Source organism: Leptinotarsa decemlineata, unplaced genomic scaffold (assembly GCF_025532065.1).
Source record: "Leptinotarsa decemlineata unplaced genomic scaffold, Ldec_3_MD MMD2_tig00026314_RagTag_RagTag, whole genome shotgun sequence".
In the NCBI taxonomy this organism is placed as follows: Eukaryota; Metazoa; Arthropoda; class Insecta; order Coleoptera; family Chrysomelidae; genus Leptinotarsa; species Leptinotarsa decemlineata.
Window position 1 is genome coordinate 7408055 of NW_027412684.1, and position 18521 is coordinate 7426575.

Genomic DNA, 18521 nt, shown 5'->3' on the forward strand with positions numbered 1-18521 from the left:
TTCTTTCAGGGATTTTAAATCAATTTATATCATATTACACAATGGAAGTCCGAAATACGATTTCCAGATTCAACTGTATTATGGATATGGTTTGAATAAGAAAAATAACAATAATATATTACTCCCAAATCTTTAACTTCCAGTCGCCGTTTTAGGACTTCCCCATCCATTTAATATTGTACAGCATCAACAAAACGTATTACAAAAGTCAGGTTCTAGAATTAACAAGACGTAGTAAAGTAGGATTAAAACTTTGATTGCATGACCAGACCTCAAACCGACAAGTTTCCAGAATACCCCACGAAAAAACATCGGTAGCCAAATCCCGCAAGATTTACAACACGCCAAGCTCGCATTTGCATCTTGCATATTCCCATTTCAAATTCTCGGGTTAATTTCAGTCTGTGTTTCAGGTGCAGAACCAGAGAATGAGGACGATAACTAATCTATTTCTTCTCAACTTGGCAGTGTCAGATCTTCTGCTGGGAGTTCTCTGCATGCCGTTCACACTTATCGGAGCTCTCTTGAGGGACTTTGTTTTTGGAGAAGTTATGTGCAAATTGCTTCCGTTTTTGCAAGGTTAGTTTGAATGGCGTCTTTCTGGCATGCGGAGTGTTATGACGTTTTTCCCTAGGATAATTTTCACTGGGTGATGGATGATACATCCAATTTACGACTTGAGACAAGGAAAACTCATAGAAATACGTTATGCAGATGTTCTCGAAATATAAGATGATAAAAATGCGATGACTGTGAAAAAAACTCAATTTTCACAATGATTTTTTTTTATTCTGGTTGATATCTGTTGTATGATCGTTATTCGACAACTTTCGAAATGCGAATTATCAACATATCAAAATTAATAGTACCAGTAAGAGAATACATGTTGTAAATGGGGAAGATATTAATATATTTGGGAAAGAAAGTTTTTGGTTTTCTACGACTCCATTTTTGGAAGATTTCCACATTTTTTTTATATCAAGATGGAGTAGTAGAAAGTCAAACACTTCCTTTCCCAAAAATTAGTCACCTCTAAAAATATAACCCTTGCAATATAAACAAGATTCCTTTTGGCTGAGATTCAATCAAATAAGTGAATGAAAGCCATTATGATGTCATCGATGACATAAGTAGATCAACCTTATTCCGTTACATAAAAATCGTTATTTATGAATAAATTGTGTGGTTTTTTCTTATTATAATATGCAGATTGGTACGGAAGAGCCCTAAGGCAAGTGTCTTACGGCGAAACATCGATTTCTACCAGTGGGGATTACAGTGCTGCATGTAAGTAAAATGTTTATCTTTTTTTTAGTTCATTGTGTAGAAATCCTGTGAATGATATTCGATTTGATTCCATAACGAATGTTGACAATACAATACAAACTGAGTAGAGAAAATTATTTTTCGTTTAATTCAGTGTTCATATTCATGAAAGAATTTTTCTTTCGTGTAATTCAATGTTGATATGAAAGTAGCTTTCAATATTGAAATACAGTTTTGAAACAAATTGATGATCAGTTGTGACTCCATTTTGACTTCAATTGTGAATGATTACACTTATGTGTATATGTTCAACCAAATATGCATGTGTCGTGCAACATAATGTAGCGACTGATCCCCATAACCCAGGACTTTTAGTAAAGCTGTCCAACGATTCTGTATTGAATCTACCTGACGGAATTCTAGCAAAGACAGTTAAATCATTAATAAGTAGCATTTCGGTGCCCCTAGAGATCATATATAACTCCATTATAAACAATCATTTCCCTAAAATATGGAAATTGCCAAAGTTTGCCCTGCATTCAAATCTAGAAAAGTAGCAAATATTGAAAATCACAGGCCAATTACATTAATATCAGTTTTTTCCAAAATACTGTCAATTTTTCAACATGTCTTTTTCAATGCTCGTAGTACTGAAACTAATATAACATATTCGTACCTGAGAAGGCTGAAACTATCCTGAAGGCTCGCTTGGACGGAAGTGATGAGAAAATTGAACGAGGAATCGCACTGGGAAAGACCCTGTTGCATGTTGATAAAGTTGTGCCGGTCAGAGAGATGAATGTCAACAACTTTCCCGTGACCTTGAAGAAAGGAACAATGCTGGGGCACTGTTCGTCCATTTCATCTGTAATACGGAGTGTTCGCAGTTCGGTTAGCCAAGCCAAACACTTGCCTAAAGAGTTGGAGAAGTTGATTGACATTTCCTCCAAGGACATACTACCAACTCACCGATACAAATTGAGGAAGTTAGTCAAGAAGTATCAGGAAATCTTCGGCATTGGAGAAGGAGAAGGCGGCAGAACGAATGTGGTTCAGCACAAAATCGACACTGGGAATACCCGACCAATCCAGCAGTCAGCTAGAAGACTACCTATTGCCAAGAAAGAAGAGGCAGACAAGATAGTCAGCGATATGAAAAAAGAAGGAGTCATCGAACCTTCTGACAGCCCCTAGTCTTCCCCAGTCGTATAAGTGAAAAAGAAAGACGGCTCGACAAGGTTCTGCGTGGATTATCGCTAGCTGAATAACGTGACGAAGAAAGGCAGCTACCCTCTTCCAAGAATCGACGACACGCTAGCCGGTTTCACAATTTTCTGGATTCGAAGAGTGGATATTGGCAAGTTGAACTAGCCCCAGAAGATCGATAAAAGAGAGCTCTCACCATCGGCTCAGGATTGTGGCAGTTCACGGTTATGCCATAAGGACTTTGTAATGCTCCAGCGACCTTCGAGAGATTGATGGAGACAGTTTTCAAGGAGCTCTCATGGAAGACGTGTCTAGTGTATCTCGACGATAAAATTGTGTTCGGAAAATCGTTCGATGAGCACTCAAAAAATCTGGAGTTCTGGATTGAAACTTAGTCCCAAGAAATGCCATCTCTTCCAGAAAGAAGTCCGTTATCTCGGCCATGTTGTCTCTGGGGTAGGAGTGAAGGTAGACGAACAATAGATCAAAACAGTTAAGGATTGGCCCATTCCAAAAGACATACATCAGCTTCCTTTTTTTATACACCTACTACCGCAGATATGTGCTGGGGTTTGCCAACATCGTCAAACCATTGAACCGACTCACAGAACAGCAGATCCAGTTCCAGTGGTCTGAGGAATGCCAAGACTCATACAAGAAGTTGAAAAAAGCTTTGATCAACGCTCCTGTTTTGAGTTATCCCCTACCGGGCAGAAAGTTGCTGTTGGCCGTTGTCAAAGGTGTAGAGTATTCCTACAAATATGTGTATGGAAGAAAATTTCTATTGAGAACGGATCATGCAGCTTTCAAATGGCTTCTGCAGTCCCGGGGGTCAAGTAGCGCACTGGATTGAGAGACTTCAAGAATTTGACTTCGAAATAGAACAGCGAGCTGTGACCAGCCATGAAAACGCAGATGCCCTTTCACGGAGACCATGCCCCGATGACTGCTCACATTGTCGACGAGCAGAAGAGAAGGAAGTAGCTATTTGTAGAACTGCAGCTGTAGACGACAATTGGGAGAACAATAAGATGAAGAAAGACCAAGAGAAAGACCCAGATCTTGGTTCAGTCATCGAATGGTAGAAAAGTAATCAAAGATCGTCGTGGCAGGAGGTAGCAGGTTATTCGCCAGCGGTTGAGTCCTACTGGTCCCAATGGAACTCTCTTACCATCGAAAACGGAGTACTGAAGCGGGTGTTGGAGACAGAAGACAGTAGAGAAGAAAGGCGCTAGATAGTGTTATGAATGGAGTCACTGGAGGACATCCGGGAGTAACGGAGACCCTCTAGAAACTAAAACAACGGTTTTATTTGGTCAATTGTCAAGCCGACGTTAAGGACTGGTGCAGAAAGTGTGCTGCCAATAACGGACCTCGGATAGTCCCTCTGGAAAGAATCGCCTTCGCCGGCGATGGCGATTATCTGCCTATGCCCTGCCCAACCAGGAAGCCTTCACCGTCACTGACGTCCTGGTTAAGGAATGGATATGTCGATTCGATGTCCCATTGGAGCTGCATTCGGACCATGGAGAAATTTCGAGTCCAACCTGTTTCAAGAAATATGTAAACTGTTGGACATTCGAAAGACCAGAACCACAGCTTTACATCCACAGTCCGATGGAATGGTGGAACGAATGGATAAAACCATAAACCGCCACTTGTCCAAGGTAGTCTTTGACCTTCAAAGAGACTGGGACCAGTACCTCTACTTGTTCCTGTTGGCTTATCGTTCGGCAGTACACGAGTCAACCGGCCAAACCCCTGCGAATATTATAATGAGCCGAGAGCTGCGGCTTCCTTACGATCTGAAATTTGGAACGCCGCCTGAACAAGACACTGCCGGGAAATACTATATCAGCAGGCTTTGGCAGAGAATGGACGACATCCATGAACGAGTCCGTCTGAATTCATTCTATCGTGCCAGCGATAGGATGAAGAAGGCCTATGACATCAAGGCGAATGCTGGAGGATTCGAAACCGATGACCTAGTTTGTACAACCCTAAGCGACGCCGTGGTTTATCACCGAAGTTGTGGAACTCGTGGAAAGGTCCGTACAAAATCATGAAGATGATAAATGACCTCGTCTACTGAATCCATAAGTCACCTCGGGGAAAGCCTAGGGTCGTCATTTTAAAAGACTGGCTCCTCATGCTGAAAATCACGACCAATTTCGCGCCCTCAGACCATCGGAGGATGAAATGACGTTTCAGAAGTTCATGTCATAATACTCGAACGGACAGAAGGTGATACTTTGGATAAATCAACAAGAGCCACGATACCTTTTCAAGGTTCTAGTCGAATACGCACTAGCTCACTGCATGGCAGATGATCTCCGAATGTCCAAGGGTATTGCTGTGGTATTCAACAAGAAATTCGGTCAGCTCCAAACATTACGAGAACAGAATCCTGAAGTTGAAGAAATGCTACAGTTGAAGAAGGGTCAGAGAAACGTTTTCTACTTGGTACCAAAAAGCATTCTCGAGACAAATCGTCCTATGAAGATGTCTGGAGGAGCCTTACTAGACTGAGGGGACACGATGCTCGACCAGAATCTCGCAAATTTGGCAATTCCGAAATTAGCGTCTGGGCTTGACAGGCTGGATTGGAGAATCGTTAGAAGCATATTGGAAACGATATTCAGATCCAGCGGCATCAAGATTTTGGTGGAGTGTTACTTCCATCGAACTTCACAGTGCAGATACGAGGAGTCTTGCAAGTATCAACACACGTCAAGGATGATATTTCGGGGCGAAACGTCTTTAAAAAGGGGGCAATGTAACGAATCTGAAGCCGCCCCTGACCGATATCTCAGCCAGCGAATAAACACATGACATCACCGCAAAAGGAATGCAGTCAACAACCGCCGGTTAAATTCTAGTTGAGTACCGAAACCACTAAAGAAATCTATTTCCGCTTGTCGTCCAGAGATGGAAGTTGAATTCAGAAAGTGAATCGAGCAGTTAAAGAAGGAATTCAAATAGTGGAAATAAATTAAGCGTTAGTTACTAAGTGTTGTAAATAAATTAGTTTATGATAGTGAAACATTGTTAGAAATAAATTTGTCGAAACAGTCAATCCTTTGATTTCTTACATTGATATCTATGTTTTCACTCAATTTGTCTCTGAGGTACTCGATAATAAGCGTCAAGTTGACGTCATCTACACGGACTTCAGCAAGGCGCTGAAGAAATTGAAAAATTTTGTCGTATCATCTAATATTCAGTTGCTCCTGAAATCATATTTATCCGACCGACGTAGTTATGTTGAATGTGATGGTATAAAATCCTCCTGCTTTGTAGCGAGCTCAAGTGTCTCACAATCGTCTAATCTTGGACCGTTATTATTTATAATATTTATCATTTGTCATAAATTGCTATTTGCCGATGACATGAAAATATATCGTGGAATCCAAGATGGAGCAGACTGTTTCACATTGCAGGAGGACATAAATTCCTTGACTAATTGATGTATCCGTAATAAATTTTACTTAAACACAAATAAATGTAAAGTAATGATATTCACACGTAAAATATTACCGGTAACATTCAACTATGTACTAGATGGTGAAAGTTTAACGCGAATCACGGAATCAAACAATCTGGGGATTTTTTTTGATCAAAAACTCACGTTTTCCAATTATTTTCAGAATGTAATATCAACTTCAATAAGAAGTCTGGGTTTCTTGATCGGCAACTGCAAGGAATTCGAGGCCTTTCATTCTTTGAAAACAGTTTACTTAACAGTGTTCAAGAGTAAATTAGAGTACTGCAGTGTCGTTTGGAATGCGTCCCACATGAAATATATATCTAGTTTAGAGAATGTTGAAAAAAAAATTTTGAAATATGCATATTTCAAACAACATCATGCTCATCCCGAGAAGGGTTATAGCTATGACTCATTGTTGGACGAGTTCCAAATGATATCTCTAGAAAAATTCAGGCAAAGCCGAGATATGTGTTTTGCATGTAAAATAATAGATGGACAGATAGATTGCCCGCCTCTATTGTCTCAAATGCTACTCAGTGTACCGCGTATTTCATCTAGATTCTGTAGCACATTTCATATTCCGGTTTCCAATACACTGCCTCATTTTAATTCTCCCATAACTACTATATCTAGAAGTGTAGTGAACAAAAAAGAGATTATTCGTTTCATTCAAAATTGATTTTACTATATGGATAATTGTCATATTTCTAATTGTATACCCTGCAAATAGGCTTTTTGGTCTGCTGGATGTATTGAATAAATAAATGAATAAATGTATGAATGAATGAATAATATTTAACCTAATATTGAACTCCTGTCAATAATCTCATATTTCATTCAAATCAACGAAGATTTTTCTCAGAAAACCTGAGAACGTTTCTGATTTTTTCGATTTCAATATCTTATCATTTGAAGCCAGGGACGTTTCAAGAAAGGACTGAATAATTTATATTCTTTCAGCAATATGTATGATATTCATATAATAAATACAATTCCACCCGGCTTTTTTGAAAAATAAATGAATTCAATATTGATTGAATAATAAATAGAGGAAATAACGTGAGAACTATATGACAATCACTTTGAAATTGTTTTAAAATTGTATTATAGTGTCAAAGCTGAAGCTCCAGAGAAATTTTGACTTATACCCGAATTATTATTCAAAATACATGCCTCTCAATACAACTGAAAAATGATTATTTTAGAAAAAGTAACAATAAAAATAATGACATAGTTATACAAATTTCAGAATACGTGTGCTAATACCACAATGCCTTTGAATATTTTTCAAACGGACGGTTGCTAAATTCAACGAGAAACATGATGAAATTGAAACACAGAATAGGTTCATCATGAATATGTTTTTTCTGATCGACTCAGCCATTACATGATGAAGATCCATAGTAATTTCACAAACTTCACTTAACGATTTGATCTTCACAATCATTATTTTCAAAAATATCGCGACATGTTTCGAAACCGCAGTATTTTTTTCATTAGTAGTGAATAACATATTGAAAGTTGATTCTTCACTTCAATTTTTATACACCCCACTGTCACTGGTGATTACGAAGGGTATATAAGGGTAATAAGATTTTGTCTTTTTACATCTCCGTCTTCCAGATTGTGTCTGAAAATCACTTGTTTGCATGAACTGCACATTTTTATGAAGAGTTTATGTTGAAAATGATTGTTTTCTTTCTCTTTCTGGGCGGTTTCCATATTTTTTTGTAATAGGATGAAGAAGTGAAAAGCCAAAACCTTTCCCAAAAGTAAATGTCTCCTGTATATATACCTCTTCCAATTTTGAATGGGTTTCCAATGTCCGGGATCGAATCAAACGAGCGAATGAATGTCATTACATACTGTCATCACTGCCTTGAGTGGATTTTACTTATTCGTAATTTCATGAATGAATTGACTGCTTTATCTCGTAATGTTATCGAGATTAGTGCTGAAGAGGCAATAATGCCGAATTCCGAAACATCGTATGTCTATCAGTGAGGATGATCCATATTCTATATTATCTAACAATCCTGTGAATGATATCTGATTCAATTCCATAATGAATGGTGGGAGGACAAATCGATTAGCATAGGGTGTTTTTTGTATAATTTGATGTTCATATTGAAGTAGTTATTCTGAAATGATTTTTTGTTTCATGTTATTCAATAATTATATGAGAGTAGTTGGTTTTTCCAGTTTGTGTCTGAAAGTTACTTCTTTGCATGAACTACACATCTTTGAATGAATAGTGTTCATTTCGAAATTAACTGCTTTCTTCTTCTCAGAAGATTCCTTTCTTTTGTATGGAGATGAAGAAGTAGAAAGCCAAAACCTCTCTACCCGAAAAATAAATCTCTCATAAAAATATATGCCTTTCAAGTTGGAAACTTGTTCAAAATTTGAACTGCAAACAGTGATGTCTTCATTTCACACATATTTTTTCACCTTCAAAAAGTATTCGAGGCGGAATTAGAAAGTTTTTATTTTGGGATATATTTCAATCTCGGAAGTGAACACTGTCGATTTCAAATATTGAAACAGGGACAAACGAAAAATGATCGATAAAAATATGTTTACGAAAAATCGGTACTACAGAGTCGAACGACAATGAACGTACTTTCATTTTATCAAATAGATACTTCTCAGCGTAAAAAAAAGTTTTGGCTTTCTTCATCTTCATACGAGAAAATGTGAGAAACTTCCAAAGCAAGGAAGGGAACAATTGATTTGAAAATATCTGAAAAAGTATGTGTAGATTATGCAAAGAAATAATTTTAGACACACCGTAGAAACAGAAGCCCTCTCGAAACATCTACTTTCGAATACTCATTGAACTATACAAAAACACCTTCTATATTCAATTTATACATTTGTCATGGAATCGAATCAGATATCATTCACAGGATTGATACACAATAAGTAGTAGTATATGGAAGAGGTAAAATTCCACCTACATGGAATACAGTCATCAACAATGGCAGATGTCGATGTTTCGGAAAAAAACACTTGCCTCATTGCCTCTTCAGGACCAATATGGATTACAGTAGAAGATGAAGCACTCAATTCATCATATTTCTATACAAAGATCAATCGTGGGAAAAAGACTTTCTCTCAACATGTTCGAATAAATATCATTTTTGTTTGATTTCGCCTGAAATGAAAACTTCAGAGGCCGTAATTATCCGAAGTGCCTTTCAGCGTATTATTGTTTTTATCGATGCCATATTGTGATCTTTACCTTTCGATGATTGTGACTACAACCGTACAAGTATGGTTGATTTTTTCAATTGATACAGATGCTATTGTAGGAATGTAAGCTTTTGACATCTGCTTAATTCATAAGCTTTTGTTTTCAATTCATTTTGCGAAAGCGTAGTTGGTTTTCCTGGCATTATTTTCGCTACCATCTAAATTTTTTGAGTGTTTTTCCACATATTTCTTGACAAGGCACCAGTGCTGCTTCGATACCATTGGCAAAGTTTCTATTTTTTAAAAACACCGCGAAAGACTTTCTTTTCAAACAGTCGAATTGATAATAGCGAGTCAGCTACGGTATTATATCGCTACTCAACAGAGAACTGGAAGTTGAAAGCTGCAAAATTGGTTCATCAGGACCAACAGGATTTTTTAAGGACAAAACACAAGCACTACAGGAAAATACACAAGGCGCTCTTAGAGCGGTGCCTGTGAGAAAGTACTGATTCACATTGGATTTGAATCGCTGGAGATTGAATCCATTTGGAAAAACGTTTTCAGGAAGTTTATTCCACATAAACGGAGTTCTCCAGATGAGAGAGTTATTGAACGTGAAGATCAAGGTGTACTGAGTTGAACCTCAAAACGATGAGCAGCCACAGTTCGTCACGTATTTCTTACATGTACCGCTCTTGGTGGAATCAAATTTGCCAAGTCACTTGAATACTTCTCGTGAAAGTATCTATAGAAAAGAGACAAATCTCCAACCTTTCTTCGATGTTCCAGGCTATCAAAGTTTCACGTGATGTTCGTGTCTACAATCAGCTGGATAGCTCTTTTCTGGATGGAATCCACTAACTTCAGGGTATGTTTGGGGGCCGAGCTTCATACATGAGAACAATACTCCAAAGAAGCTCGAATCTGAGCTTTATAGGTAAAGCATCAAAAGTTGCTGAGGTGTGTACAGTTTTCTGGTTCGTAACAGTGTCTCAAGCTTTTGAGAAGCAGCTTTTGCAAATTCTAACGACATGATTGTGCCATGTGACATATTGGTGTCCATTATAACCCCTCGACAAACTTACCGAAGCAGAAAGCGGAATTTTCTAACCTGACATTATTATATCCGGTTCGGAGACATTTATCTTCATGAGGAAAACCGATGTCTGGATTTTTGTGGCTTTGAATTGAACCTCGTTACTTTCTCTCCAATTCGAAATCACTTTCAGATCCTCATTAAGGGATCCTTCTTCCAGGAAGCTGGAGCCATACACAAAAATTATCACTTCAATGAACTACAAAGTTACATATTTTTGAGATAGAACGTACGATTCTGTTCCATAGTAGGACGTAGCGAAGAGAATTTTATAATATAAAATAATAATGATAATGATAATAATAATAATAATGAGCAATGGTCCATCTCAAAAGAGGACAATGCGGGGACTACGGAGAGAATGTGCAGCTCGTAGATGAAAGCATTCTACATCATCTGGATGCCGGAGAGACATATAGTTACCTCGGAGTGGAACAACGACACTCACAAGAGGTAACAGCAGTGAAAAACTCTTTCCGCGGCAAGTATCAGCACAAACTTCGACAGATCTGGTCATCGGAACTGTCGGGGAAGAACAAAGTTGCTGCAACAAATATGCTTGCCGTTCCAATCTCACTCTACTTGTTTGTAGTAGTAAATTGGACTCGGGAGGAGCTGTATCAAATCGACGTAAAGACCCGAAAAATGATGCATCTCTATAGGAGTTTGCATCCCAAATCGTCCGTTCCACCATTGTACTTCCCTCGACAATAGGGAGGCCGTAGACTTTTGAGTATGGAGTGTCTACATCACAGAATGGTACTGGATACAGCCTGTAAAGTCGTCAGGGGTTCGGATCCTCTTCTCTGCATGGTCTGTGACCACGAGAGAGCAGAAATTGGGGCATTTCTCTTTAGGGCAGCTGCCCGAGCAGCTGATGAAGTCAGTATAGTTTTCGACACTGAACGAGGTGACCAAAATTCTGTCACCGAGTTGGAACCTGTTCAGCAAAAAGCTCAGATAAAAGCCGCAGAGATTACCTTACTTCTGTGGAAACACAAGGATGAGCCAATGCATGGCGTCTTCTCCAATAACATTGGAGACCTTGGCTTATCAAAGCGCCTGACCTTCGATTTTCTCAGGTCGAGTGGGCTGAAGTCGGAAACTGAGGGGTTCATGATGGCTTGCCAGGATGGTGTCTTCAACACCTTAGTCTACCGCAGTCGCGTGATGGGTGGAGAGGTTCCTGACACAAGGTGCAGGGCCTGCCGCGAGGCACCTGAGACCCTAATGCACTTGCTATCAGCATGTCCAGCATATGCGGTCTCGGCCTATATCCATCGACATAACGCGGCCCTAAGAGTGCTATATTACCATCTACGGCACTCTTACGGTATTGACGAGACACAGGTGTTTCCCTACGCTCTAGGAGATATTGAATCCGTTGTGGGGAACGAGAAGTGCCGAATTCATTGGAACTATTTATTCCCCACCCTCAGGCTCATACAAGCTAATAAGCCTGATGTGGTCCTTCTCGACCACCAGAGCAAGACGATATTTGTCGTGGAGTTTTCAGCTCCTGGCGAGATGAATATCGTCAGAAAAGAGGAGGAAAAACGGATTAAATATCGAGATTTTCTCTTCGAACTCAGACCACTCTGTCAAGACGGTTGTTCTGATTATTGGTGTCCTTGGTTGAATGATGTCCTCTCTACTCTCGAATCTTGAAATCATACCGGCTTGCCGCACTAAGGCAGAAATCTTAGCCGGACAGATGCAGAAGACTGTCATTCTTGGCTCACTGCGCTTGCTCAGGACACATGATTCTCGGACCCAATGATCATTTACCCCACGGTGTGGGGAGTGGTCAGTGGTTGATAATGCTGGCGCGTCCTCCCGAATGTATCGGGGCTTCGGGGGATAGGCCCTGACCAGCGCACACTACGGTGAAAAAAAAATGATAATAACAAAATGATATTTTTCGTGGAGTTTTCAGCTCTTGGCGAGACAAATATAGTCCGAAAATTGGAGGGAAAACGAATGAAATATCGAGATTTTCTCTTCAAACTCCGCAGATTCTATCCAGATCACTCTGTCAAGATGTTTGTTATTTCAGTCCTTGGTGGAATGATGCCCACTCTACTCTCGAATCTTAAAATCATACCGGCTTGCCGCACTAAGGCAGAAATCTTAGCCTCACAGATGCAGAAGGCTGTCATTCTTTGCTCACTACACTTGCTCAGGGCACATGGTTTCACAGAAAAAAAAATTAACATGAAAAAGTACAAATGTGAATAAACAGCGGCAAAACGGAAGCAATGTAAAAATATTGCTTTGTATGTGTTATGGCCATCGTAACATTGGAGTATAGTAATTTTGTATCAAAGTCGACGTGTTACTGTGTGAGCATTAATTCAATTATAGATTTTTTTTAATCAAAATATGGATATGATACAAGGAAGATATATGAAATTGGAAACTAATTGATCAGACGCTGATGCATCCTATTAAATTGGACTTTCATTGTCTAATATGATATAAATTGATTTGAAATCGAAAGAATCTGTAAACATTAGAAAGATTAGCTTGAAAATAACAATTATAATGAGCAAAAAAACTTAAATCACATTAAAATAGAATACAAGCAACAACCAAAAAATCAAATAAAAACTATCAACACGAGATGAAAATAAAAAAATTAAAAATTATTTAACAAGAATTGAAAATTAAAAATTGAAAGATTCCAAAACCAAGTTACTCCACGTCGTTTCGATTATTAGTATCCACAATCGTCTTCGGGTGATAATTAGTAGTAGTTCGGGTGATAGTTATCACTTGAAGACGATTGTGGATAATAACAATCGAAACGTCGTGAAGCAATTTTCATTTCTTGTTGAATAATTCTTCATTTTTTTAAAATTTTCATCTCGTGTTAATAGTTTTTTAATTTTTTAGTTATTGCTTGTATTTTATTTCATTGTAATTCCACTTTTTTTTTACTCAATATGATTGTTATTTTGCAGCTAATCTTCTCAATTTTTACTGATTCTTTCAGGTATTTCAAATCAATTCATATCATATTAGACAATGGAAGTCCTAAGTAATGCATTGTCAATTACCTTTAGACAGACGTCGACTCTGATGGTTTGAAATTGTGAACTGTAAACCTTGCTCAGATTCAGAATCATTAATAGTTAGTGAGTTGAAGGAGTCTTTTCGAAAATTGTGCCAATGAGGAATTTTGTGCGGTTATTTTAAAACAGAGACGACCTGGAAGGTAGAATAACTGAAGACGCTACAACCCATCAGGACACTGGTAAATCGTCCTGTATGTACTCCATGAGAAAAACTGACAAAAGCCGTCCTCTTCAGCAAAGAGTTATGGGGGTTTTCGACCTCAGCACGCGCTATTGACTAAAACTGCCTTTGTATTCTGAAAAAGCTCTGCACCATCGCACTCTGCCGGTCACCAAACAGCCCCAGTTGTTTTCTTGTTATTACTGTAACTCCGAAACAGACGTTATTTTCAACGAATCGAGCAACTCGAATGGCGAAACCAGAGCGATTCCGTTCCATTTCTGCGTCAAAAGAAACCAGAATACGTGAGCCTAATTCCGATATTGTGAGACTTTATTCCAGACAAAAGAATAAATTAGAGCTTGGCAAGTACGAAATCCTCCGAAAACAACTTTCTCCGGGCGATAGGAGTGTTTTTGAATATTTGCTTTATTTATCACCATGGACTTCAGGAAAAAATTTCTTGTGTGTGCAAAATTAAAAAGGGAGATTTTGAGACATCAATTCTTTGACAGAAAACACACAAAATAAAAATAAAAAGAATAATAAAGGAAAAATAAAGAAATAATTACATCATATTACCATTATCCAGTAGTTATTATACAGTTTGAAAACGCTAAACGGAATAAATTCATTATTTCGGTTACTGTACATATTTAAAAAAATCCCCAAACAAGTGAAATGTAAATTATAACTTGGAAAGTATAGGTTTGTGATATATCCTTTGGAAGGGCTCTTCATTTTGTTTTCAAAAATGTTATCGCTTTCAAGTTCATTGAAACAATTGAGATAAATTAACTTGAAATCATGTGGTTACCGAAATTCGATAAAATACACCCAAAAACTAAAATGTAATGCAGAACGTAATGAAAAGTAGAATACGAAAGAGAACTATGGATGTTAACGAAGTAGATGTTCAAAATGTTCACCGCGAACGTCTTGGTTATATCCTAATCTCAAATAAAACTATCCTGTAACATTATATAACAAATCAGGCGTGACCGACCTACTCGCAAGCGTTATTCGTTCTTTCAAGTCATTGAAATCTGAAAGTTTATTTTTTTACACATTGCTCTTTACATATCATCATAAAAAAATTCTTCGCCTCCCTATCCACCGATTGGAAAATTTTGTATCAAGGTATTGCCGGACATTAACTTGGTAATGTGGGTAATGTGGTGGTGCTCCATCCTGCTGGAACCATATCGTATTCACTAAAACTTGAGGGTTTCCTGGATCAGGATATAAATTTGCGAAACTTGGAATGACATCATTTTGAAGTAGTGTCAAATTTTTATCGCCATTCAAGTTGCCCTCAATGAAAAAGGGACGAATGATATGGTTTCCTACAATTCCTGCCCAAACATCAACCTTTTGAGGGTATTGCGTGTGTTTTTCTCTCATCCAGTGAGGATTTTTCGTTTACTACCAGCGGCAATTTTGCTGATTAGCATGACCAGTAAGAGACAAAGTACACTCATCAGATATTGGATGATATTGTTATCCAACAGGTCTATCATTTGTTCACAAAAATAAGTTCTTCTATCAAAATCGTCTTCCACGAGCTCCTGAGTAGGTATTATTTTGTAGGGATGCATTTTATTTTCTTATGTTTACTATCGATGTATGGCTAACATTGAATGTAGTGGATGCCTGTGTACGAGATGTATGTGGGTTTTTCTCAAACTCAAACATTACATCTAATTTGAGTTCATCACCCATGACCAAGCTCGCGAAACTGCTTCTCTATTTTGTTTATCGTTCATTAACAGTGAGGTAAATTAGGAGGAAATTTCTCATGAAATAGACGAGCTTCTCCCTAACCAATCATTTGTAAAGTGTTATTTTATGCATTTCCGTTAATCTAACCATTTACCAGACTCAAAGTTAACAGACTCTGAACATAAATTGAAATACTGACAACTAATGTTGTAACCCAAATCATCTAAGAGAACAATTCGTTCAGGCCAGTCTCAACACCCTACACAGTAGGTTAATGGACTGACAACTACTCCCCTGGCTAATACCACGAAGGGCGTTGGATTATATCCGACCGGTGTCAGTGCAGGATTCTTCACAGAAGTTATTCCTGCATATGCTGTTGGCGATACAACTTCCGCAATAGATTTTCAATTATTGGAACACACTTGCAGACAGTAGGAGCTCGCAAGGAAGAGGAGCCGTCACAACCAGTGCTTGCACTTCCCTACATCAGAAAAATTGGTTCCAAGTACAACATCAGAACCTGCTTCAGATCCGGTAACACTATCCGTAGTAGCGTCACGAAAACCAGGCCACCAAACGCGGACTGCGATTCCAAGAATTGCATTTACCGGATACCTTGTGAGTGCGGAAAGTCCTATATTGGTGAAACTAAGAGGACATTGAATGTTCGCACAAGAAACACATACAGCGAGGGGAAACCAGCAAATCAGGAATAGCAGACCATGTTTGGACCCATCAACACAACATCGAGTGGTTCCAAGCTGAGATCTTGCACAGAGAGGAACATTGGTTCAGAAGAAAATTCAAGGAAGCCGCATACATTTTGTCCAACAACGTATTCAGCCAAGTCATCGAAGAAATACGCAACATTTGGAAACCCATCATCAAGCGAAAAATGGCCAACTCCCGCCAAACGGTCATCTCCCACGGAACCAGTAAAGCGGAAAATGCAAAGCTGGGATAAGTGAAAGTACTGGAACGACCTATAAATAGTCATCTTTCGGAGGAATCAGTCCAGTCATCACCCGAAGACGATTGGAGATACTAACATATCGAAACGTCGTGAACTAACGTGACTTGGAATCTCTCAACTTTTTATTTTCATTTCTTTATTTTTATTCATTTTTGTACAATTGTTCTATTTTACTTGTATTTTATTTCACTTTTATTTCATTTCAGGTTTATTTTGCTTGATATAATTGTTATTTTCAGCTATTCACTTTTAATTCTTCTTTTTTAGTTGTTTCAGGGATTTCAAATCATTTTATATAATAGACAATGGAAGTCTGAACTAGTGAAGTTTTGAGTGTATTCCATCGAATTTTGGTAATCACATGTTTTTGATTTATTTTATCCCAATCGTTGCAATAAACTTGAAACGATATATCGCAAGCCTATACTTTCCATTTAAAAAATTGGGGGTTGTACCTGTCATTCGACGGGGGTTGAAGATAGGGGTAGCATTTTTCCGTTGAAGTATGTCAAATTATAATTTAAATTTGACGTGTTTCGGGATTTTTGTTGAAATATGTACCGTAACCGAAATCATGAATTTATTCCATTTGGCTTTTACACACTGTATATTTTGTTCATTGTCTCTCCAAATTAATGACAGTTGACAGCAAGCTTCTATAAATAGAGATATATGGAAAAGACAGCTTTGTAAAACTAAATCAAAGCCATTTTATAGGTTCACTGACCGTCTTTTGCACGTTTTTAAGCCTGACGCTTCGTCTACAACTGACATAATCAAAGAATTAATCAAGATGATGAGGTGACGGGTCCAGTGTTCTGGTTGTCCCCAAAGTCGATTTTACGAAATTGGTTTTGGCATCTAAATTAATTCCGTTCGTGGTGGGCGTAGCTTTGTTTATACCAGATATGAGAGTAATCATAAACAGGCAGCCAAGTTTCATAACAGTTGATTTCCTTTTTCTTTTGATTGAAATTATTTCTATGATGTTGATTTTTGATATATCTTGGAGAGTTAATCTCAGTTCTTGGATTTTTTCTTACAAGATAGCAGGATGCTTCCTCCAAGTTCATGATCCGCTATTGCTAATTGATGATAAGACACGGGCAATTTTTTTCGTATTAATAGAGTCGTATTTATTCAGGTTCACTCAGGTTTTCAGATCTAAAGTTTTATATACCCCACTTTTGTGTAAATTAGATTTTTGTGTTGAGAGGGTTCGGATATACAATAAATTTGTTCAGTTGCTCTTCACCGTTTTGACAAACCACAGACATGTCATCACCGTAATGGTTAACAATATGGTGTCAGCATCGCTGAATTTTTCCATAAAAATGTTTGCCACCACAGGACAAGAAGAAGTGCCAATTACGGTGTACTCTACCTCCACAATATGGGGCTTGTGGACACACATCTATGCAAGGTGTGTGAACAGGAAGATGAAAGTGTCAGGCATGTCCTATGCGAGTGTCCGGAGTTGTCGTCAATCGTGTGTGTTCGGCGAGTCTTGGCCTACACCTGCCGATATAAAGGAGTTGTCTCCCAGTGACCTGTCCACCTTCCTGGAAAGGACAGGATGGACGATGACCTAGTAGGACAACTCCTTGGGAGGATGTACTATAAGTCACATGTGGCCTAAGTGCTGGGGCCTACACTCACCCTCCCTGCTCTACAGATATTGATACGGTGTGTTCTGTTTCTTCAACAATGAGCAAAATACGGCGGTTATGTTCGGCAGAAATACTTCGTTGATTAGCTGAATAGTGTATTTGACCGAAACGATTGTGTATAAGACCACGTCAAAGATTAGCTCTTCATGTTGAGGTCTCAAATTATTATTCTTTGTGCATTACAGGATTATACGAGTATACACTTCAGCCTGTACTGTCTGAACTGGTAACTGAAATGAAGATTCCTTACCGCACAATAAACTCCAACTCCTGACCAATGTTGGTTTTGAATTCGTCTGTATAACACGTGCTTCTGCTTTCTGACAAGTACATTTTCGGGATAACTGTTCATTCTCTACTGTTCGCGGTTAAGGATTTCAACTGCAAAGTTTGTGTTGAAAATGGTTTCAAGTATCAAGTAGTGTCAGTTTAAAATTTGTGTTTCACGCAATCCCATTTCATGATGTTGCCGTTCAAAAATAATTAGCTAGACAGTAACATGTGATATGAACTTGGCAACACCCTAGGGGAGAGGGGAGACACTGCCAACAGTGAGACACCCAAGTTATTTCAGCAAGGAAAGTACAAACTTTCAAAAAAAAATTCATAGATGGCGTACTAGACACCAGCAACAAAATTGCGTGCTCAAAATTCAGTTCCCAA

The 18521-nt window shown here is 38.4% G+C and overlaps 1 protein-coding gene across 1 annotated transcript in view; it reads left to right on the forward strand.

Annotated features, from left to right (window-relative positions):
- Positions 1-18521, forward strand: part of LOC111507595 (cholecystokinin receptor) — a 324837-nt gene that overhangs the window by 36352 nt on the left and 269964 nt on the right. Inside the window, exon 2 of the mRNA XM_074181685.1 lies at positions 414-579. Within this exon, the coding sequence (XP_074037786.1) occupies positions 414-579 (166 nt within the window). The remainder of the gene's footprint in view (positions 1-413; positions 580-18521) is intronic.